At 34.5% G+C, this 24,774-nt stretch overlaps 2 protein-coding genes across 4 annotated transcripts; both read left to right on the top strand.

The window, feature by feature from the left end:
- Positions 1–2,731: 2,731 nt before the first annotated feature.
- Oseg6 (intraflagellar transport protein Oseg6) lies at positions 2,732–9,125 on the top strand. Of its 2 annotated transcripts, XM_075309566.1 has the most exons (12): positions 2,732–3,054; positions 3,236–3,517; positions 3,576–4,298; positions 4,357–4,600; positions 5,383–5,748; positions 5,904–6,480; positions 6,541–6,823; positions 6,885–7,059; positions 7,125–7,952; positions 8,014–8,269; positions 8,516–8,885; positions 8,944–9,125. In XM_075309566.1, exons 2-12 carry the CDS (start codon positions 3,300–3,302, stop codon positions 9,050–9,052), a joined length of 4,149 nt encoding a protein of 1,382 aa, XP_075165681.1. In that variant the 5' UTR covers positions 2,732–3,054; positions 3,236–3,299; the 3' UTR covers positions 9,053–9,125. The 2 variants fall into 2 exon arrangements, with proteins under 2 accessions (XP_075165681.1, XP_075165680.1); XM_075309565.1 differs by lacking the exon at positions 2,732–3,054 and having other exon boundaries at positions 3,061–3,517.
- A 1,154-nt stretch (positions 9,126–10,279) lies between these two features.
- Positions 10,280–23,015, top strand: lbk (leucine-rich repeats and immunoglobulin-like domains protein lambik). 2 transcript variants are annotated; one of them, XM_075312306.1, is made up of 9 exons: positions 10,280–10,719; positions 17,144–18,247; positions 18,317–18,388; positions 18,452–18,661; positions 18,720–18,863; positions 18,934–19,778; positions 19,846–20,223; positions 20,288–20,569; positions 20,629–23,015. In XM_075312306.1, exons 2-9 carry the CDS (start codon positions 17,343–17,345, stop codon positions 21,879–21,881), a joined length of 4,089 nt encoding a protein of 1,362 aa, XP_075168421.1. In that variant the 5' UTR covers positions 10,280–10,719; positions 17,144–17,342; the 3' UTR covers positions 21,882–23,015. The 2 variants fall into 2 exon arrangements, with proteins under 2 accessions (XP_075168421.1, XP_075168422.1); XM_075312307.1 differs by lacking the exon at positions 10,280–10,719 and adding an exon at positions 15,319–16,166.
- The last annotated feature ends 1,759 nt before the right edge of the window (positions 23,016–24,774 follow it).

The following is a 24,774-nucleotide window of genomic DNA, read 5'->3' as shown; positions in this document are numbered from 1 at the left end:
GCATATTTTTTAGAACGCAAAAACACCACAAATGGAAAAATATATAATAAACTATTCAAAGTTATGTTAAAAAGCGATATTTATTACTTTTTATGAAGATACGATGATTTCCACAAGTCGGGATGATATTATTTTATCACTTTCGTGTGAGACGATCAACTCTTCAAGTAAGCAGTATAATTATGCCTGTTCTGAGTCTCACCGCACTGTACACCACACACCACACTTTCTTCGCACCTCTCAAAGAGCTAGTTGTTCGAAAAATGTAAATAGATGATTTTTTCTGCAATACATTTTATTCGCAGAAGCAACCATAAGATAAACGTATTTTGCAGGAAAATTACACCAGAATGTGAAAAAAACCATCTCCAAAAATATACAACAGTCAGAAGATATTTTTGTTCAAATTTTAGATAGTTTTATAAAATCTTATTTCGTGGCATATTTAACTGATTTTGCACAAAAAAATTGCAAAATATATAAAAAAAAAAAACATTAAAGTTTCAAAATCTGCTATTTATATAAGTTAAGAATCTTCTAAACTTTGCATACGATAGCTGTACACTTGGCCCACACAGAAAAAATGCTCGTGTACATTTTTCATGTCTGTGACGGTGTAAAATGTAGTCCAGAACACCTCTTAAGGTGAGTATTAAGTTCGAGTTTAGCCGCTAAAATCGCTAAAGTGAAAACTAAATCAGTAAGAAAAATGCATGAAATTATACGTATCTGTTGCAAATTTTATTATAACTTGATGGGGAAAAGCCCAAAGCAAATTTTTGTATTCCTTAAAATGGATTATTAAAGAAAAGTAATCGTGAAAAAATGACGTTTTTAGCGGCTGAACTCGAACTTAATACTCACCGCTAAATTTCACTAAAGTGAAAACTAAATCAGTAAAAAAGCCATACAATTATACATATTTGTTGCAGATTTCATTATAACTTGATGGGGAATATCCCAAAGCAAATTTTCACAAAGTATGTATTCCTTAAAATGGATTATTAAAGAAAAGTAATCGTGAAAAAATGACGATTTTAGCGGCTAAAGGTAAGTACTATGTTCGCTTTCGAGTTGAAATTTTCGCGGTTACTTTAATAAAACAGTTCAATATGAAGCAGATAAATTAATTCAATTGATGCGCAGTTTCTTGTTCCCCTAGATTTCGGCAAGACTTTACAGGAATATTTTGGTTTTAATTTATAATTTTGATTATTTCAGGAAAAGTAATCGCGAAAATAAAGTTATTTTCAACTCGAAAACCGAACATAGTACCCACCTTAAACTCGAACTTAATACCCACCTTTAGGGATGACACCTCACGAAAGCGATACATGTTTGTATGAGAAAAGGCACGTATATGTTATTATTATTTACTAAAGGGTGATTCTTTTGAGGTTAGGATTTTCATGCATTAGTATTTGACAGATCACGTGGGATTTCAGACATGGTGTCAAAGAGAAAGATGCTCAGTATGCTTTGACATTTCATCATGAATAGACTTACTAACGAGCCACAACGTCGAATTTTCAGTGAATGGGCCCTAGAAAAGTTGGCAGAAAATCCGCTTTTTTATCGACAAATTTTGTTCAGCGATGAGGCTCATTTCTGGTTGAATGGCTACGTAAATAAGCAAAATTGCCGCATTTGGAGTGAAGAGCAACCAGAAGCCGTTCAAGAACTGCCCATGCATCCCGAAAAATGCACTGTTGGTGTGGTTTGTACGCTGGTGGAATCATTGGACCGTATTTTTTCAAAGATGCTGTTGGACGCAACGTTACGGTGAATGGCGATCGCTATCGTTCGATGCTAACAAACTTTTTGTTGCCAAAAATGGAAGAACTGAACTTGGTTGACATGTGGTTTCAACAAGATGGCGCTACATGCCACACAGCTCGCGATTCTATGGCCATTTTGAGGGAAAACTTCGGAGAACAATTCATCTCAAGAAATGGACCGGTAAGTTGGCCACCAAGATCATGCGATTTGACGCCTTTAGACTATTTTTTGTGGGGCTACGTCAAGTCTAAAGTCTATAGAAATAAGCCAGCAACTATTCCAGCTTTGGAAGACAACATTTCCGAAGAAATTCGGGCTATTCCGGCCGAAATGCTCGAAAAAGTTGCCCAAAATTGGACTTTCCGAATGGACCACCTAAGACGCAGCCGCGGTCAACATTTAAATGAAATTATCTTCAAAAAGTAAATGTCATGGACCAATCTAACGTTTCAAATAAAGAACCGATGAGATTTTGCAAATTTTATGCGTTTTTTTTTAAAAAAAAGTTATCAAGCTCTTAACAAATCACCCTTTATATGTAATTGCTTGAAGTTTTAAACATGTATCTTGAGTACCATAATTGTCTCTTGATAAATAACAAAATTTTCTATTTGCCTCACAGTCTGGCTCTATATTTTTGATTTCATTTATTATTTGATTTGAAACGATGTATTTTTGCATGACGTTATATTAAGGACTGCGTACTGACGCACCTACAGGAGAACTTTAATTAATGGTTCTAAACAGGATCAACTGATTAACCACACCACAACCGAATAATCAGATGAGCATTATTTGCAGTACCCATCACAATACTTGTGTTAATAAAATCGCTCCAAACCATATTTCGTACCCTGACTGGTACGATCACAATAAGCGCTTTTGAATTTGGTAGTGCATTCACATGTTTGTTTGAAAATAGTAATCATTGGCGTAGCTAGCGGATCCTGGGGATGCTAAACGTACTAGTACGTTTTTTACTGATTTGTTTTTTGATTTTAGGAGCTAAATTCGAACTTAATACCCACCTTAAAGTAAAACTACTGTGCCTCGGACGTTGGTTCAACTTTCAAAAAAGATCTTGTTAAATGTTTAGATGTCCAAAAATGGAGTACGTATAATTTTAATAGTCACGCCAACTTTTTTCGTTTTAAATTTTTTGTAGAAAATTCCAATATTTCCTTAGGGGCAGAGTGCCCCTCCCCCCCCACCAGCATACATTTTCTAGCTCCGCCAATGATAATAATATGTGTGCATTTTTGAAAGTATTTTAATGTAAGTACATACAAATTGGCAACAGATAATTTGTTTGTTTCTCCGTTTTAAATTCCAAAAAACAATCAATATTCGGATTTTGGAAAACGTAAAGCAATATATAAATAGTGTCATCTTATAAGCAATGGCTAATTGGACGAGAAAATCAAGTGCACAAATTTCTGTTGCTATGGTAACGCAGGCTATGAACACCCGTATTAAGCACCAGAACAACGCATAACGACGATGACACTGACTTTGTAGGGATGGTATCAGATAAAATAATAAAACTCAAGAGGAGGCCTATTGAAAGAATGTCATTTGAAAAGGTTTTGTACAAATACGAAGAACCTCATGGTCCAGGAGATGTGTATTTTATATGGCAAAAGTCACAAGGATCATTTTTGGCCACGACGGGCAGTGACTGCACTGTGGCAGTTTTTAATCGTCAAGGTCAAATGATAGAGAGAATAGTATTACCTGGGTAAGAGTGGAACTCGCCTTTAATGGCTACTTTTATATGCGTGTAATTATTATTATAGGATCTGTTCTGGTTTTGCTTGGGATAATGACGGTGAAATCTTGGGGATAATAACTGCCTCATCCCCGACAATTACACTATGGAATTCAGTAACACTGCAGAAATCTTCAATTGAATCTGGTCTGAGGGATCCACTGTCCTGTGTTGTTTGGTCCAAACAGGAACAAATTATGGCTGTGGGAACAGCTAGAGGAAATTTGGCTATTTACAACCACCGAACAGGAAAGCGAATACCAGTTTTAGGAAAGCATTCGAAACGGATAAGTTGTGGGGCATGGTCTGCTCAAAATATCCTTGCACTGGGATCGGATGACAAAACGTTTTCATTGAGCAATGAAGAAGGAGATTCCGTTCGCGTCGTCCAGCTTCGCGATGTGCCAAGTGACATGTATTTCGCTGAAATGACAAATGACGACCGCATAAATGGAGACAATGCAATTAGCATGATAATTGGAAAAAGAACGCTTTATCTTTACTACTTACCGGAACCGGATGCTCCAACCGAACTTGGATTTCAAAGTCGGTATGGGTCTCTGTTACAACATAAATGGTTTGGAGATGGTTATATTCTTTTGGGGTTTTCGAACGGTCATGTCGTAGCCATTAGTACGCATCCAAAGGATATAGGACAAGAGTTGTGGCAGGTAAAAAATCACAAAGAGCTACTAACTGGTCTTGCATACTGCCCAGCTTTAGAAATTGTTGCTTCATGTGGAGATGATAAGTGAGTTTTACTCATAGCAATTGAAAATATAAAAAATTAAAATAATTCAATGTATTAGTATCAAGATCCACTCGATAACAAATCTTCATGAAACGGAGAAAATCATAACTGTACCAGATCATAGTCCAGTGCAAATGATTGACTGGTCTGCTGACGGACAACTACTTTCGATAACAACAATGACGGGCTCAGTGTACATTTATGTTACGCTTCTGCCACGAGTTTTTGCCGTTTCAGCCCCACGTATAGCAATTCTAAGCAGCTTAGCGGAAGTTTGTATTTACGTTTATTCCCCAGAGAAGGTATGTAAAATTTTAAAATAGATCATTTATTTCAAGGAATAACAAAATGAATAACCCTGCATGTTAGCCTGATTCGAACCAATCCATCCAATGCATGATTTTATATTTTATACGAGGTTTTTTTATATACACTTTTTTTAATTTATAAGTCTGCGCTCTTCTCATAACTACTATAGGCAAGTAGTTACAATTGTTTTCTTTGGTCAAATTTGCAACTGCATTGTAATTACTTTACTTGGCTAAAAAGGCTTAGAATTACTAGCTCTGAAAGAATGAATAAATAAAGAAAATTCCAATTGTAATGGTAAAAATGTTACTTCCACGCTCAAACAAAACTGAATAAACTAGTCTATAAAACGATAGAAAAGGGTTTGTACGTAGTACGAAGTGTCATCGTATCGGGCTTATAACTATATCTAATATTTATTTCAAAAATTAGATGTTCAAATATTCGTGGATACTCTAACGTTTGTACAATGAAAAACATCAAGCGCCGACCAACACCAGTTTTTAATATTCTTTAAATGCAGATTGAAATCAATGTGATTTTATTTCCCAAATTGTCTGATTTGCTAACTTATACATATAACATGTACAAGAGAAAATGGTCTCATAAGAGGTTAGCCAAATTTCAATTGAAAAGGTCCATTCCTTTTTTGGTGTTCTATCAGTGTCTGTGTGAGAACTAAACTTTTTTTAGAAAGCGAATAAATTTTTTTTTACTTTATATTGTAAAACATGAATGACATTTATTGAATTAAAGAACTATTTTGTCCTCGTAGACGAAATCTATTCCTTATCGTCAATCTCTGGAAACGGAACCTCAGTTTTTAGCATTGGGTGCGTATCATTTGGCCGCTGGAGTTGACAAGCACGTATGGTTTTACGATTTAGGAAAAACGCTTGGAGACCGACCAGAAGCTTTAAGCGAAAGGGACTTCTCACATCCTATACAAGAAATAAAACTCAACGCAGATTATTGTGCTGTGTTGTGTACACCTCAGTTAATCTTACAGGCCATAGTTACTGACAACCCCAATGTAAAGGATAAACTTATGCAAACGTTCCCCAATTCTGTCCCTATTCTTAATGACGCTGTGATAACATGTTTTGGACTGACACAAGAGTACTTGATGTTTGCAACAGATGTAAGTAAAAACATTCAATAAAATACCAAAACTATTCCTTTGGCCATGTCTTTGCGTATTTAGTTGACATGATTCTAAATTATTAAGCTACAAAAAATATGTAGTTAAATTATCGAAAGCCTTTTAGCTCATCATGCGTGATAACACTTTTTCAGATAGGACATTTGATGTATTTTTCATTGGAGAAGTGGGAAATTTGCACCACTTATCGTCATAATATGGGCATTGCTAAAATGTTTTCCGACTGTGAGGGAACAAAGTTAATATTCATCGATGATCATTCTCAAGGTTACGTTTTCCTGCCGGCGCTCGAGGAAGCAATTATAATATCAGACTTCCCAAAAAGGTGCGAACTTTGTTTATGGGATTTGGCGCAATCGAACCTGTTCATTACTTATAATGACAAAATAGCGTCCACGCATATTTTTGTTCGATACTCCATTTACGGCAAGTTTACACTTAAAGCAGGAGAAACTAAGCTTAATGCTTCCCAAATTCCGCTAATGCTATGTGATGGTGAAATGGTATTGCATATTGACGGAGGTCAGTATGCAACACAAACATTGAGTACACATTTAACATTACCTGGAGCTAGTCATAGCAGTAATCTGAAAAATGTATTACAATTAAGAAAATACACCGAGGCCTTCAAAGTTTGCGAAAAAATCAATCTGAAAGGTTCGTGGATTGAACTGGCTCAACAAGCGATATCAGATCTGGAGCCATCGATAGGTATCGATATCACACTATTTGGTTGTTTTTTTGATTATAACTCAAATGGTTTACTTACAGCCCTGAGAGCTTACCGTCATGTTGGCGATGCGGGTATGGTGAGAGTGTTAGAGGATATTCGTTACGTGGAGGATATAAATCTTTTATCAGGATTTTGTTGCACGCTTTTGGAGAAATATGAAGAAGCCAAAGAATTTTTCTTAAAAGGATCATATACCAAAGATGCTTTAGATATCTGCAGAGATATGCTGCAGTGGGAACCGGCATTGCTACTAGCTCACAAATATGAGCCAGATGAAGTACCATTTATATCCAGGGAATATGCTCAACAATTGGAATTTAGGTATGAACATGCTCATTTCATAAAGCAACATTAGATAATGACTACATGTTATATTATTCAGCGGAAATTATATTGACGCATTGTACAACTACGAAAAGGGTTATAAAGAAGACTTAATTGACAACACGGAACTTGAACAGCTAATGAATTCCTCTCCTGAATATGAGGAGCATGTCCGTCTCTGCAAAATGGGAATAGCAAGAACGTCGATCAGAACTGGCGATTTTCGGAGAGGTGTATGTGTTTTCCAAATGAGTTTCAATGCCACATGAAATTAATTCAAGACAACCTTTTATTTTAGATCCAATATGCAGTCGAATTGAATGATAGACAGCTTTTATATGATTGCGCTGAGCTTTTATGTACTGTAGGCCACACCCTGGAAGCTGCAGGTCTCTATGAACGTGGTGAATATTTTGATGATGCCTGTTCACACTATATATCTTTAAAAATGTGGAACAAAATTTCGCAAATTTTGCCCTACGTGAAGTCAAAAAAATTACATCTACTGTATGCCAAAGCTAAAGAGTCGGATGGTCATTTTGAAGATGCTATTAGTAGCTATCGAATTGCAGGCGATTTGGATGCATGCGTGCGAATATATTTGGATAATCTATCCGATCCCCATTCAGCATCGGAAATTGTCTTGGAATCAAGGTCAAGTGAGAGCGCTAAACTACTAGCAAAATTCTACCAAAAAATAGGCGATATTGACCAGGCATTACAATTTCTTGTCCTTTGTGGTTGTGTTCAAGAAGCATTTTCATTGGCCCAGAGGCACAACAAACTAAAAAGGCATGGAGAGCTGTTGGAAAGGTATGAAAATGGACGGTCAAGTGATTTCTTGGCGCTTGCTCAGTACTTTGAAGGCGAGAAATATACACTACTAGCTGGGAAATACTATTTTCTTGCTCGAGAATTTACGAAAGCGTTAAGGTTTTTACTAAAAGCCTCCGCATTTACCAGTGATGAATCTTTATCTTTATCTTTGGCCATTGATTGCGTCGCCACATCGAATAATGAACAACTCTCTTCACAGTTGATAGAATTTTTGCTTGGCGAAGTTGACGGTTCCCCTAAAGACCCCAGATATTTATTCAGATTATATATGGCTCGTCGGCACTATAAGGTAATAGTAATGTTATATACGAAAATGGAATACATAGTTCTTAACATTAGTATATATTTAGGATGCTGCAAAAACTGCCGTTATCATAGCAAATCAAGAACAACTAGCTGGGAATTACAAATCAGCTAGAGATCTCCTGTTTTCAATGTATCAAGAATTGAGACGTAACAATCTAGCCGTCACCGCTGAAATGCGTCATAATTTAATTTTGTTACATCGTTATTCGTTGGTACGAATTCATATCAAGTTGGGAAATCACCTCTTGGCGGCTAAATTATTGGTGCAAGTAGCCGGAAATATATCTCAGTTTCCACTCCGTAAGTATTGTATAGTAAAATCGCATTTCCCTCATTCCCTCGATTCCGATATTCTGAATCGCATATCGCAAGAATTTATTTTTCTTTTAAAGAAAAAAATAGTGATACTTTTTGACTCCAATACAATTTTAATTTGAAATTCTCATTTAAGAGAACTACATTGCCATGGTTTAAGTTTGAAAATTTCAGGTTTAAGAAATTATGGTCAAACGATAATCGTATAGCGTTATTTTGTCTCACTTTTAGATGTTATTCCCATAATCACGTCAACCGTCATTGAATGTCATCGTTCTGGTCTAAAAAAATCAGCCTTTATATATGCTTCTATGTTGATGCGTCCCGAGTACAGAAATAATCTTGATCCTCGCTACTCGAAGAAAATCGAATCAATCGTTCGAAAAGCTCCTAAGGGAATCAAAAATTTCCGTGATGAGATCGATGATGAGACAATGGAATGTCCCATTTGTGATGCAAATTTACCTAATATGGAGGTCACTTGCTACAATTGTAAAACAACTCTACCAATTTGTATTGCCACTGGACAACACATAATAAAACAGCATATGACTTCATGTCCGTCGTGTGATTTTCCATGTTTCAGGGCTGAAATGGAGAAGTAAAATAGATACACCCATTATATGTGTAAAAATTATTCAACTGTTTTATACTTTCAGCATTCTATCCGAACTTAATGAATGTCCGATGTGTGGAGATAATGTTCCTCCTGAAAAGCTTTTAGATGTGGAAGACATTAGGCCTTATATCTTGTCATCCTCCCAATAGTACCAAGAGATTTCATAAATATGAAGTAATAATAGCAAGTTATAATATTCTGTAATAAAAATAAGAACAAGAACCCTGCTCCTTTTCAAAGTTTTACTACCCATCGCTACCATCGCCTCTTAAGTGATGCTATAACAATCGTCACCTGTGATGGAAAAACACAAAAAATTGTAAAAACACATCTGCATAAATTGGCCATTTTTTAATGGTTACTTTTCTTTTATAAGTCATTTCACTGAAAATAATTTTTGCATTGGATCATTTCCCCATCAAGTTATAATAAAATTTGCGACAAGAAGAAGGTATTTTGTTCTGTTTTTGCAGATTTAGTTTTGATTTTAGCGGTGGGTACTAAGTTCGAGTTTAGCCGCTAAAATAATCAGAAATCAGAAAAACGTATAAAATTTGTATTACTTCGTGGTTATTAATCCATAAAAAATAAAATTATACCTCTTTGATACAAATTTTAATATAACTTGAAAAAATGGGGATTTTAGCGGCGAAACTCGAACTTAATACCAACCTAAAACTCGAACTTAGTACCCACCTTAAAGATTAACTAAATTCGTGAATTTCGTATGGCACCAAACTATCAAAAAAATCTCCCTCAAACTACCAAATTTTTTTAATAACAGAAAATAATAATTATGTCGAATAAATTTTCTTGAATTTGTCGAAAAAAAAAAATATTTATTATTTTTTTAAAACTTTCTCTTTAGATTTAGAAAAAAAATCTAAGATTCCTTCTTGGCGTTACATACAAATGAACAAATATAATAAATACCGTGATTTTCCATACATTATTTTAAAGATGTTTTTTACTTGAAAATGAATGTGGAAATTTTTGATGCAAAATCCTAAAAATCACTTAAAATGCACTTTTATATAATATCAATTTTTTAAATTTACGATGAGATAAATTATAAATGTATATAAATACTATAAAATTGGTTTATTGATTGCGATTGTTTTATTTCGATTTACATCTCTTTTTACATTTTCCAGTAACAGTTACTTCTAACATTTGGTGTTAACATTTAAACATTTTAAAACAAAAAGGCCTTTAACAAAGGATCGCCTTAAAGCCGGATAACAAAAATTTAACGCCTTCAAAAAGGCCAAGTTATCGATATATCATGCAATCGTGGTATGTATCATCTCTGATAAGAATATCATCTCTGACAATAGAAACGACATAAACGAATAATGTAAATAAATAAAACAATAAAAAAATGTGTAATGAGTGTAATAGGCAAAAGTGGATGTGCGCAGATATAAAATCAAGAAGAACAAAGATTGTTTTATTTATCTTTTGCTAAAGTAGATTTGTTCCCATTTAAAACAAAAAGGCCTTTAACAAAGGATCGCTTTAAAAGCTGGATAACAAAAATTGAACGCCTACAAAAAAGACAAAGTTATCGATATATCCACTAGGAAAGTTGCCGATTTGTCGTGCTATCGTGGTATTTATCATCTCTGATAAGAATATCATCTCTGGTAATAGAAACGACATAAAATGAAAACAGAAGAAAATGATAAGAAATAATATGTGAAAAGTAAATAAAATTAAAATTGGTAATCAGCTTGTAAATGTGCAATGAGTGTTAAGCAAAAGTGAATGTGCGCAGATATAAAATCAAAAAGAACGAAGATTCTCTTTGGAAATCGTGAGTATTTTTTATTTTTCTTTTTTTTCCTTAAAATATGTATTTGCCATCAATGTTGCCAATTAAAGAAATTCTGTCAGTTAAATGGGCAACTTTCAATAACAAGTCGAAATAAAACAGGGTGACATTGACATTCGTTTAGAATGCAATTTGAGTATTGTTTGAGAAAATATAACAACGTTTATTTTTTTATTCGAAATCAATAAAAGTTATAACAATTACAATACTGAAACAGTTTGTACCATGCACCCAAAAGAAATTTGTTAATAGAAACAGCTGAAAACATAATAGCAGACAATGTTTACTATTTCAGCAAACAGTAACTGCTGAAACAAAAAAAAAAAAAAAAACACAATTAAAACAATTTTTTATGAATATCTGTAGTATTTGATCAAAAATATGAATATCTATCAAATTTAGGTCTAACAGCCCCTAATTGCTGATTGCATTTAGGAGCTTATAAGTATATTACAGTGCAAAAATATACCAAAAACTACTTTTGGTTCTCAATTATGCTCTAGCGAAAAATTTAAAAGCTACAAAAATATAACAGCAGACAATCGACTGCAATTTTTAGCAGACTTTTCTATGAGTGTGTACCATCTAAAAGTGTTTACTTATATAACATATCCAACAATTATGAATATAAGCGACATATAATTGGTAGAAAAATGTAATCATATCATACTACGAAATCATCACGAATGTAAAAATGAACGCAAGTCCATATTCGAGCCAACGGAACCAAAAAGACCATCTATAGAATTGAAAGGACATCAAAGCAACTTACAGTTGAGTGTTTCTGGTTGTCCTGCGAAAGACAACATATTTCACTCACATGTTATCCGTTGAACAGAAATTTTAGTAGAGAACGACAAATTTTGAGATTTCATCCGCAGGATGTGAAATGTTTGAACATTTATTTGAGTATAAGACTGAACACAAGGCAGAAATACTTTACGCATTCGTGGTGAATAGTTGGCAGGGCAAGCGAGCAAGTGTCATGTGGCTCTTGGATACACGCGCGGCTACGCTACCATCCATTGCGGATAAATAGGAATTAAGCCGGCTGCTCTTGCCATGAATGCTCTTCAGAATAGTCTGCTAAGCTGATTCATCTAGAGACATACTTTTGTAGCAGTGGATCTAGCTTTCTAGAAAATGAAGATCGACACGGTCTCCACTCTTGTGATTGCGGTAATAACCCAGGAGATGCCCAGGAAGGATCTTGGTCTCCACATAAAGATGACTAGGTGAGGTCATAGTTCTGAGGACAGCATTGTGAGATGTCTGTAAGGTACTCCACCGTGTTGTTTACAAACCCCATCGTGACAACTTCTCTACTATGCATGTTATTAGTAGTGGTAGGCTATTGGCGAAAGAAGGAAGATATAGACCCCTTTATGAACCGCCCTTGCTCTTTGCGTGGCTTCTGTAGTGGTGAAAAATTGATTAGAAACCCTCCATGCTAACTTATGGTTAGGCTAGGTTAAAAAAGAAATGTTTATTTTCTTTAAACTAAATTATTAAAGAAATGTAAATATTTTGTTGTTTGTCCATATAGTTATTAATTATATATGGACAAACATCCATAGATTGGCGTGGTCCTAGAAAAAAATCCTTTAGTTGCATTGATAATAATTTTATGTTTCAACGTCGAATGTTACATCCGCAATTTCCATTTGCATTCTTAGTGAAACCAAATTCACTACGTTTCAATCTGTGGTACCTTCATTCCCATTAAGCTCCGAATCGTTAAAACCAAATATCGAATACTTCCTATGTACAAAACCATACGAGAAAGAAAAATCATGTCGCAGGCAATCTGTACATTTTCTTGACACCTTTCGAGCACAGAAGGTTTGAACTAGCATGCAATTGTTGAGGATTTGGACTTGTTCTTCCTATCATGGCTGTTTCTTCGTACTGATTGTAAAGTTACGTTCGATTGTTCTTGGTCGAGAGGAAGAGACAATGGCAAGATTCAAGTCTATTGGCTTTTGATATACACAAATGGTCGTAGAGTTTTTTATGATAGTATTTGTGTTGGTGTGAAAAGTTCTCACTTCTGCCAGAACATCATTTAGCTTCAAAAACAAACACTTAGCCAAAAACAACACTTTACATCTATTTAATTTACGTTTTCTTTAGCTCACATTGAATTAAAAATGTGTATTTTTTATTTTGAATGTATTGCTTCATTGGGCTTTGTTCCCTTGTTTAAGATATTTTTCAGGGATGTGCAATACTAAATTCTTGCTTTAGCGCAAGTTTACGTAGATAAATTAAATTAAATAAATTATTTTTTAAAAGCTTAATTCCAAAAAGAATTTGCAGATAGAGAACAAAAGAAATTTATTCACTCATCACAAAACAAAAAATTATTTAACCCGATTTTTTTAATTTTTAAAATCTTGACATTTAATATAGGACAAAGCTATTTTATTCTAATATGTTAGGATGGCCTTTCATGCAAAAGTAGAAAAGTATATTTCTCCAAATTTTGAAGCCCGACTTTTTGACAGTGCTTACAATTTCATAGCTTAAGAGCGAATTTATTTTTTGAGAATGCAGAGTACCTGATATTGGACAACGACAAAAAGTCGTTTATTGCCTTTTGATGAATTTAAAGATTGTTGTGTTACCTTCTTTGGGATATTGGGATTTCTTCGAGGAACAAAGGTATCTTGCCCTCTGTGTAGTTGTTGTTGTTCTTCTCTTCTCAATTTAAACCGTCACCTGAGGTGTGAAGAAGAGACGTTCTTGGTATAGTTTATATGCATGAAGATTATGTGTCCTACAATAATACACTGTAGCACAAAATTGTGCATTTATTACCTTCTTATTTTATTTCTTTATAGAATTTATTTATCAATTATGTTTATAATTTTTGTAAATCGTATTCTTAATACTGAAAATTAATGTTGTTCCACGAGTCAAATCATTCAGAAATACAGTATGTCAAGAACGACTTTACACTTCTTAAATAAATTAGAATTTTTAATATCGTCGCCAATATTGTTTTTGTAGTTTATTTTTTCATATTATGTTTATTAGCTACATATGAAATATAATACGAAAAAATAAACCACAAAAATACAAATGTGTTTTTTATTGGCGACGATGTTAAAAATACTAATTTATTTAAAATAAGTAAAGTCATTCTTGAAATACTGTATGTTAAAATTCATTAAAAATGTGTATATATAAAAAAGTGTAACTGAAGGTTTTCTTTTGTACGAAGACCAGCTTTTGGGTATGGTCTATTTTTATATCCTTTTTGAATGTTATTCACGGTTTGAACTTAGGTTCAAATTTTATTAAAAATTTAAAATAAGTAGTAAGCAATATTTAAGGCATAGATATTTACGTTGTAGTATGATGCTCCCATCTTTCCATAACATTTGCATGAGACTGTTAGCACTCTATATACGCTCTATATACGCTTTCAAGCAGTAAGGCGGGACGTCTAGATCATTATATTTTTAGTCATGCTTTTCATTAAATATTGAAATATGATCAGAAGCCTTCGTATGCATATATATTTTAATAGAATCGTAGTGACGTTTGCATTATATATGTACAGTGGTACATTCATTGATGTGAGCTATATTCTGTTAAATCCCTTTGTAAAATTGGAGACTTTACAGATTTTCCCAACCGGGAAAAACTTTTCCAAAATTAAAAAAAAAAGAAAAACCAACCTTGACCGCTTGTCCATTAGCCCTATACGTGCATTAAAACAAAAAAAAAAATACAATCTGAATTTAATACACTTTTTCGGAAGAGCATCTCTATATATAATGCCTACATATTGAAGTTGAATACGTTTAGAATAGGATCCATCGATAACTAGAAAATGTTGAAGAAGCCCAAATGAATTTTCTAACATTTCGTTTTGTGTTTTTCGTAAAGAGCAAATTTGCTCAAAATTAAATTTTGTTTTTCGCGGTTTTAGTCGCAATTTTTTGTTCAAATATCAACTTTTGAATATTTAATTTGATTATAAATCATCTGGTGTATCAAAAGTGTTCAAATTGTGGATAAAATAGGAAAATTGTAAAAACGAATCTCAGAGAGAATTTGAAATTCCCCCTATTTTCTTCGTTTATTCTTCTTTTTGGGAAATGTCAATTCGCGTTTGACACCAATGGGTCATCTATTACTTAGTTATCTATGATAGAATCGACCTGTTCTAATGTACGTGTGTGTATATCTGTCTGTCTTTTGTCTGATGTGGTATTGTGTCTGACGTTGTTTCTGTTCATATGTCAGTTTATTTCTGGCCGGTTTTGGTCTGTATTGAGGTGATGCGGTATGAGAATTGTTGTTGTATTTGATTTTTTTTACCATTAATCTTGATTTCTTTTTGAGATACGTTTCGTCGTTATTTATACCCTACCTTTTTGATTTTTTGTTTTGTTCTTTGTTTTCGAATTAAGTATGTGTATGTGTAGCATGGTGCACAGTCACATAAAATGAATGTGTAAATGTTTATTTTTGTATGTGGAGTACATTCTATGCTTGCCGCCGTTTATGTTGTTTCTTGTTCTGGATATGCTAGCTAGCCTATGGAAGTATCGAATTGAGAATTGTTTTTCTCAGCCAACTCGCACCAACGGACTCACGCGGCAGTTTGTCTGATCTTTTCGGTTGTTGGTTAAATCGTTGGTCTTCCTTGATGCCTTACGACTACCTACTCTCTCAACTAACAGAAAATCAGTTGGCGCGTTTAATGCCATTAGACTGAAACGCGACGCATTTACACTTTCGAATAAAAATAATTGGCAATCATATTAATTGTGGTGCAGTTTGGGAAACATCACTTCCAACACATTTTTGGAAATATAACTTCAAGATACTCCTAAAAAGTCAGTACTTGAATTGACTGACCAATTAGTACCTCATAATCGGAGTGCAAAATTTGATTCAGTTACGGTGATTTACTCTTAAAAATGGTATATTACAAAAAGGTTCGAGGAGGGTGACGTGTACGAAGAAACTGATATGCTCAAACATTTTATTAAATATTATGCTATCAATTTATCAATTGCAAGTGAATTTGAGACATATTATTTCCAAAGAAGTGATAACGTTGATAAAAATATTTGTGATTTCACAGCACATTCGAATAAGAAAAAGCATAATTCAGGTGTTTTTTTCGTAAAAAAAAACATTGAAAACAAAAAAATTGACTATTCCCCATGAAGCTCTCGCGTGAAATAGAGTAATTCCACATTAACTCAATTGAAGATATGACGATATGCAAATGAAGGTGAATCCGATTAGTCTTCAAAACGCGCAATATTCTCTCATAATTTTCATCAGACATGGAAAAATATTTTTCTATGTCAAGTTCAATGGTCGTCATCGTTTGGAGCAGTCTATCATAATATCAAAAACTCTCGTACCAACGAATGCTGTTGGATTTTATTTTTGACCTAATGGTAAGGGAACGATTTCGAACTTTGATAAACTTTAGTATAATGAATTAAAAGTGGATAAACTGCTACCTGTGATAAAGTTGGAGGCGAATCTTTGTACCGATCGATACCCACATATATTGCAAACAGAGAATGACCCTTTCAAGTATAGATTTATAAAGCACATACGAGTACTTGAATGCATGCATTTCACTCAATTTGGTTTAATAATTGCATTAAAATTTTACTGGAAAGTATGTTATGGTTACAATCTATGCATGAAAGACAAAACCAAAGCTCAAACAAAATAAGTCGAATGAATTACAATTGCCGTGGGTAACAATAATCTTCACCCAGGGTCAAACTGAAAACATTGTGAAATGTGGCATAGATCCGTTATTATTATTAACCAATTTAGGTGCACCAAAATGAACACTATGTAAAGAATATAATTTCCATTAATATTGAGAGAATTTCCAACAATGATGATGCAGATTGGATATGCTTTCGGTAGCACTGGAAAAAGTTATTAAGTCCATCACTTTTTCAAGTTTCTGCTGAAACAATTGAGTCCGGCTGAATTTACAAGATAAATACAAGCAGCACCTTTAGTGGCGAATATTGATAATACTCGATTGACATCCAGAAAGGCGCCCAAGAGTGAAGTCAAAAATTAAGAATTATCAACTCAATCTCCTGCAGCAACAACGACAGATTAGAAAGATTTGAAAATTTGAATTGACTTTAAATTTATTTGAGAATAATGAATTAATTTATGCCAAGTTAACAACTGATTTGGCGGCATACTCTTTATGTAGGTTGTTACTCGGTGTTTGCCTTATTAAGTAATTATGAACTTCATTACACGCATCATATTATATTTTTTATACACAAGGAAAGATCGGAGGCAATGTTTTGTTTCCAAAGCTTCTAAATCAACAGATTTTTTATTTCTTGGTTACCTTATATGCAATAAAAATTATGTTTCATTCTTTTTTAAGACAATACTGCGAATTACTGAAATTTCTACTGCGCAACCATAGATATTTTCGCGATGTAAAGTGATCATTGTTACTGTAGTCCTCATGCGCTATTAAAAAAGGCTTTAACTATATTAAATAGTTAGCAATGAAATGATACGGTAAAAGGGGTACGAAATATTGATACTGTAACCAAGACGAGATAAAATTGCAAAAGAATATGCGGAATCAATCAACGTCACCGTGCAATGATGAGGCCGTACAAATGAAGATAAAGTACAAACAACGACAACTGTTATTACAATCATATAAACATTGTAGGCGACGAAGGAGAACTATCCGTGAGTTAGAAGACGAACCATCTTGGATGTTTAAGAATAGAGATAATTTATATGTGGAAAGGTTTAAGAATCATTTTAATGTTCTCGAAAGTAGCTTGGCTTTAATTTGGAGCATATTTTTAAGATACTTGGAAAAGTTACCACTTTTTGTGGTAATTTTGGGAACATGCCTAATGTGTTCCCCTACAATCTATAAACCTGTTGAGGCTACAGTGGTAACGAAATCCTTAAATATCCTATCTACATCGCAAGACAACCAAAACATAGCCCACATAGCATCAGAAACGTTCCAACAGCCGATCGAAAGTACAGACGTGTTTTCATCAACTCCACCAACTACGTCAAAGCAACAGAGACAATTGCAGCAACAACAGCTATTTGCTTTATTGAAATTTGATGGTATGTCAAGGCTTGGACCGTCTCAATCGCCATTGAACAAATATAAGAAGACTGAAAGCGAGCAGTACAAAAATTTTGTGGATGACCATGGAAATAGAAATGGAGGGGATGACGTCAAAGTTGTTAGAGACTCGTTGAATTTCACTGTAAACCAAGCAGCATCCTTTTTGGAAACTACAGGTTACGTATCCGATGATGGCCAGCAATATGAAAAAGCAGAAAAGTCACTGGCGGCTGGAGCAGACGGGTCAAATGGCCTTCCAACACAAGGTGCCAGTAGTAACGTTAATTGTCCCAAGGAATGTAAATGTCTCAATGATTATTTCGATTGCGGAAAAAAACATTTGGATCGTGTGCCTTCCTTGCCAAATTATGTTCAAGTCATGTAAGTCTTTCTCAGTAATTATTTGTGGCCAAAACCTAACAATATACATCCAAATATTTTAATCTGCAGCGATTTTATAGGGAACAAATTGAATGACACTACGGTATTGCAAATTCGAAATCTACCAGAACTAAGTAAATTGTGAGTATTCCAATAAATAAACAACTCTGGACTTCCATTTAAATATTATTGCCACCACTGTAGGATCTTGAAACGTAATCAATTAGAAACGATGCCGGCATTTTCGGGACTTTCTTCATTGAAACATCTGAGCTTGGCGCATAACCGTATACAAAGGATATCATCTGAAGCTATGGCTGCTTTACCTAAACTCAAATCGTTGGATTTGTCAAAAAATTACTTGCATACAATTGATTCAACCTATTTTCCGACTTCAAATCGATTGGCCCATCTGTAAGAATATTTAATGTTATTGTTCACTTTGAGAGTCTGAATTTATAATTTATCGTAGTATCCTAAATGGGAATGAGATCTCCAGTATAGAAGAGGGAGCATTCGAAAATCTTTCAGAATTACTCGACCTAGAACTGAATAGCAATCGTTTGTCTTCTCTACCCGCGGATGTATTTAAAAGTTTAAATAAACTGCGAAAGCTGTAAGTCTTCCTTAGCAGACGAAATATTTCGTTACACATTTAAATAAATTCCATGGTGCAATAATTTCAGATCTTTGAATTCCAATCAGTTGGAGATTATTTGGTCAACATTTCGGGGATTAACTTCGCTGCAAAAGCTATTCCTTAAATCGAACAATATTAGGTCATTGCAGGACGGCGTGTTTCACGTAATGAGATCAATTGAAACTATTGAATTGGATCATAACTATATAAACTCATTGAGCCGCCAGGGGTTGTTCAATCTAACAAAACTACACCACTTGAGTCTTTCCAATAATTCAATATCTCGGATAGAATTGGATACATGGGAGTTTACACAATCGTTAATTAGTCTTGACCTTTCACATAATAATATAAGTGAGTTTAAGCCGCAACATCTAGACTGTTTGCAAAGATTGAAACATTTGAATCTGGGACACAACAAAATACAATATCTCCTGGAAAATACTTTTGATTGTGTAAAAAATTTGGAAGACCTGAATTTGCGACGCAACAAATTGTCATGGATAATTGAGGATCCTGGTGCAGCCCCTCCATTTAAGTCTCTTAGGAAATTGAAGAAACTGGATCTTTATGGAAACAATCTCAAACAAATCAATAGCAAATCGCTAAGTGGCCTATCCAATTTAGAGTCTTTGAATTTGGGAGGAAATTCCTTGGCTTCCATTCAATCTGGTGCCTTCGATGCTATGACACGTTTGCAAAAATTGACTTTTAAATCTTTGAATTTCATATGCGATTGTGAAATATTAGGCTTTAAGCATTGGCTAATACAGTATTTGCAAACAACTGGACAGCGTCCGTCATCAATGTCGTCCCAAGTAGTTTGTGGGTATCCGGAACATTTATTAGACCGTGAACTGCTCTCGTTGCAGCAGAACGAACTGACATGTGGTAAGACCAGTTCCAATCCAATGACCCTAGAATTATAAGAATTTTATTGAACATATCGCTTTTTCAGCTGAGACCCCGAAACCAAAACTAACTCATGAGCCCTCTAATCAACTAGCAGTCAAAGGAGCGAATATTACAATGGAATGTCGTGCAATTTCTCCCAGAGCAGCATCTTTTGCTGCTACTGATGAACTGAAAATAAAATGGCGACATGATAACCACAATGTGAAGGAAAATGATCGAAATGCTCTTATAGTCGCTCCAAATGCAGTCTACACAACGACTGAAACTCAAGTTTACAACGACCCGTCAAACAATCAAACATCCATCATTGGCTACTTGCGTCTATACAATGTTAGTTATGAGATGGCGGGGAAATACCAGTGTGTTGTGTCGAATGCCTTTGGGACGACATATTCCCAAAAATTTAAAATATCGATCGGAAGTAAGAAATTAATACTTGTACAAAAATTGAATTGAATAGATTATAGCCATTGTGTTTGTTTCAGTACGTCCAACGTTTTTGCAAGTACCATCTAACTTAACGATAGATACAGGTGACACGGCTCGGTTAGTTTGCTCCGCTACTGGTGACCCTACCCCAGAGATAGCACTACAAAAATTTGGTGCGAGTGATTTTCCAGCAGCCACGGAGAGGCGCTTGCAGGTATTGCGGGAGGAGAATGCCTTTGTTATTTTGAATGCAAAACCCATAGATAGTGGTATTTACATGTGTACAGCGGAAAGCCCAGCGGGTGAAATACGAGTTAATGCTTCTTTGGTAGTGAATGGTAAGAAGAAAACTTTGCTGCTAGTAAACTTTTCAAAAATATCTTTTGCAATTTTGTAGACAACCCTCAGCCGGACATACCCTCCGTTAAAAAAGAAATTGTTGTGGGCAAGTCTAGTGTATTAGAGTGCTTGAACGATATTACGTCCGAATTAAATCAACCACATCGCGAATGGTACAAAGACAATAAACCATTCCATATCACACCCACTTTAGATTCAGACAGATATTACTTTACCTCCGAAAAGGAGCTCTTGGTCATTGTAAACTCACAGTCTATTGATTCTGGACATTACCGGTGTGAGATTACCGACAATTCCAAAACCTACACTATGCAAATGGAATTGATTGTGGTTAAAGAAGATTTTAGTCAACATATCATTATCATTGGTGTGGTATTGGTTACCGTTGCATGCATTGTGGTGGGCTCCCTCATTGTTTGGGTCATCTTATTTTGTCAGAAGAAAAAGCTTTACATGGGTTCTTCTGGACAGCGGAACGGAGGTGCGAGAGTTGCTGCGGTGCACGATTCTAATCCATTAGCTGCCAGTCGTATAAGTACTTTGGACCAAACTCAAATGACTACATTAAGTCGCACTTATTTAAGGTCTCCGAGAGAACAATATAATAATAGTAGACCTCGTAGTTTGGCTGCATTGGAGTTAAGTGCTGGTCGTTACCAAGCAGGTGAAGATGAACACCAGCCATTAACAGAACAAAGAAGTTGTCTTATAGTTACCACCACTCCGAATTACCAACAATTATTGATGCAACGAAATGCCCATGACCGGAACGTCCTAAGTGATGATGGGGAGCATATAACATTGGAGTTTCTGCGAATGAACACATCTCAGGATACCGACCACCAACAAGATCATCTATCCAGCAAAGACTCTGGTACTGGATCGGATGCTGCAAACAAAAGAAGTTTAGAAGATTTTTCTATTACTTTGGTACCTAACGCTTCGACTCCCACAACCAGCTCTGCTTTGAAATGTTTGCATGGTAGAGCATCTTTGGCTAAACCGGACACAGATGATGATGATGCCACGCCGGAATTAGACACGCCTACGCCTACTAATCATGACGATAACGAGGATATTATAACGTCCCCCGTATTAGGAGTTTCTTTATATTCTTTAGACAACAATGCTCTGTTACAAAATAACAATGATGCACTTAGCAGAAAGGAACACGTTAGTACAAATACCATGTCGCATATTCCGGAGCGAAATTTTGTAATTAACAGTCATATGAATGCCCGCTCCATATCTCCTCAGTCCTCCCATACATCGCAAATGGTAGACATTTAGTTTTTCCTCTTCTAGGAAAAATTCAAATTAAAAACCAAAATACATAGTTAAAAAGACTGTCTTTTAACAGATGTAAGATTTCTATCTATAGGAAATACATCTTAAGCCTACAACACTTCTAAACACATCTTTTGTTTTATAAGTAAATATCTACTCTCTTCCCGCACTTTGATAAATGTATTTTCCAAGAAAATGACAATTTCAAGGCAGCTAAATAGTTGGGATCACTTCTAAAGTTTCAATTTAAGTGAACCCATTATATTTGTAAATAAGTTTTGTATGTACCAAATTATAGTACTCCAATCCAGTGTTTGATTTAGGTTCTTCTATGTACGTGTGATATTATTATTTATTATTAGTATCTTTTGTGTAAATTATTTGTATGATAGGAATTCCTGTGTATATAGCAAAACTACCACTTAGCCCAGCCATTGAGCCAAAAGGTGTTTCTAGTTTAGTTCACCGATTATAATAACTTGATTTCCGCGATAATCAATGAAATGCCGAGTTTTACATACCGAATAAGCAATGCATGCAATTCCATCCCTATTTTCAACCATGGTTTCAGTTTATGTTGTAGCAAAAGTGCAAACCATAATTTTTTATATATAACAAAGTTCGAAAGTATTTCGTGTATACATTGAACATTATTGGGTTCAGTGTAGCTATCAGTTTGTTTTACTAAAAAATAGCAGAGTTAATAGTTACCATCCATCTTTATTTCTATAATACTGCAAGTAAACTTGACCAAACCAAAGAGGAACAAACGATATTGCCCACAAAAATAATAACTTACTAATTAATGAGAGTGCGAGTTTGTGCATAAACACGTGCCTGTTCTTGATAACAAATTTGCCTTAAACATGTCTGAAATTTAATGTTTTATTTGCTATTGCGTTTTAAACAAACATTTTTACATAGAAAATATAACAAATATGATATTATACACATTTAATATATAAGGCAATTAGAAGAAAATGGAGCTAAATAGTAATTAGACATAGATACCATTGCATTAGTATAACAAATTAAAATTATAGTATTTATACATGTAAACTGTAAAAAAAAAACAAATACTTAATATTAAAAAATAAAAAAAAAAAATAAAAATAAAAATACATACATCACAATAAATTACGTATTTATTTCTCCTTTGAGGAAAATCTTCCACTTGTTACAAAAATAACTTTTCCAAAGCCTCGCTTGAAGCCCTTGAGAGAGCATAGACATAACGAAAATGAAGGTATCTTCGAAAATAATACCAATGATGAAAGTGACAGTGAGAACAATCAGTCTCCCAATCAATCTGTTGAAGAACTTCACCCAAATGGGACTCAAGACGATTTGAAAAATATACCACACAACGCGTCTACGTGATATGATAAAAGTAAGTGGTATGATGACTATGTTAGGACTATTTCAAATTGATTTTGTGATATCGAAACACCTTCAACATATATAGAAGCAATGCAAAGTAAAAAAAAACATTTTTGGATGCAAGCAATGAAAAGTGAACTTGCTTCTTTAAAAGAAAATCAAACATGACAATTAACAGATCTACCATACGGGTGTAAAGCTCTTCCGTGCAAATGGGTATACCGAGTCAAAGCAAATCCTGACGGCACCGTAGAAAAATTTAAAGCACGTCTAGTGATAAAGAGATTCAATAAACGCGAAGGTGTCGATTACGGAGAAACTTTTAGTCCCGTAGCTAGAATGGAGACTGTGCGCGCTCTTTTGAGTACAGTTGCCAAAGAAGGACATCATTTAGCACAATTCGACGTCTCCACAGCATTTTTATATGGAAAGCTGGATGAAAATATTTATATGACACAACCTCCGGAATTTGAAAACAATTCAAGACAGGTATATTAACTTGAGAGGAGTTTATATGGCCTAAAGCAAGAACCGCGATGCTGTAATAAATGATTTGGGCCGTTCATTCAAAATAATGGATTCAAGACAAATGAGTCGGATCCGAGCCTTTATATCAATGAAAGAAATGGAAGAAAACTGTTTCTATTTCTCTATGTGGATGATGGATTGATTGCAACAAATGAAATCTATGATTTGGAACAGTTTCTATATGATCTGAAGGAAGAATTTAAAATTGTCCAGAAGGAGCCAAGTTTTTCCTTGGAATCGAAACAAGTAATTGTGAAGATAAAATAACGATTGTCAGAAAGTATACGCCGAGAACATTTTGAAGAGGGTGGGTTTCAGTTCCAGTAGGAAAGTAGATATTCCCATGCTTAAACCAAGCGATCAAGTAGATAATATAGAAAAACCCCTCTGAGTTTTTCTTACAGACAAGCCGTTGGGGCAATTATGTATTTAATGTTAGGCACGGAGTTTTGTCAAGAAAATTGGATAACCCATCTCAAGAAGTCATTGGAACATCTACTGCGGAGGCGGAAATTGTAGCAGCTTCAGAAGCAGCAAAACAAATAATTTGGATACACCAACTTTATAAAGAACTAATCAACATCAGCAGTGTACCCATAGACAATTCCGCCGCTGTACATTTAGCACAAAATCCTGTACTACACAGAAGAACTAAGCATATTGCAATACACACTTTTTTGTAAGAGAAAAGGTAAAAGGCCAAGAAATGCAAGTTCAACAAATAAGTACATCTGAACAACTGACAGATATAATGACAAAACTTTTGCACCCAATTCGATTCAATTTACTATGTTCACATATTGGTCTTCAAATGCAATGATGTAAATAACAAGGGAAATTATTGAGGTTGTTATCTACACATTGGATTCTATTGTATTAAACACTTTGTGTGTTTCACTTGTTACAAAAATATTCTATTTCATGTAGATTTTCTGTACCGACATTATTTCATTCGAATAAAATATACTTTAAAATAATTGGCTGACTC

This window comes from Haematobia irritans, chromosome 5 (genome assembly GCF_050003625.1).
Source record: "Haematobia irritans isolate KBUSLIRL chromosome 5, ASM5000362v1, whole genome shotgun sequence".
In the NCBI taxonomy this organism is placed as follows: Eukaryota; Metazoa; Arthropoda; class Insecta; order Diptera; family Muscidae; genus Haematobia; species Haematobia irritans.
The sequence above is the reverse complement of the archived record's forward strand: the minus strand, read 5'-3'. Positions and strand labels throughout refer to the sequence as shown.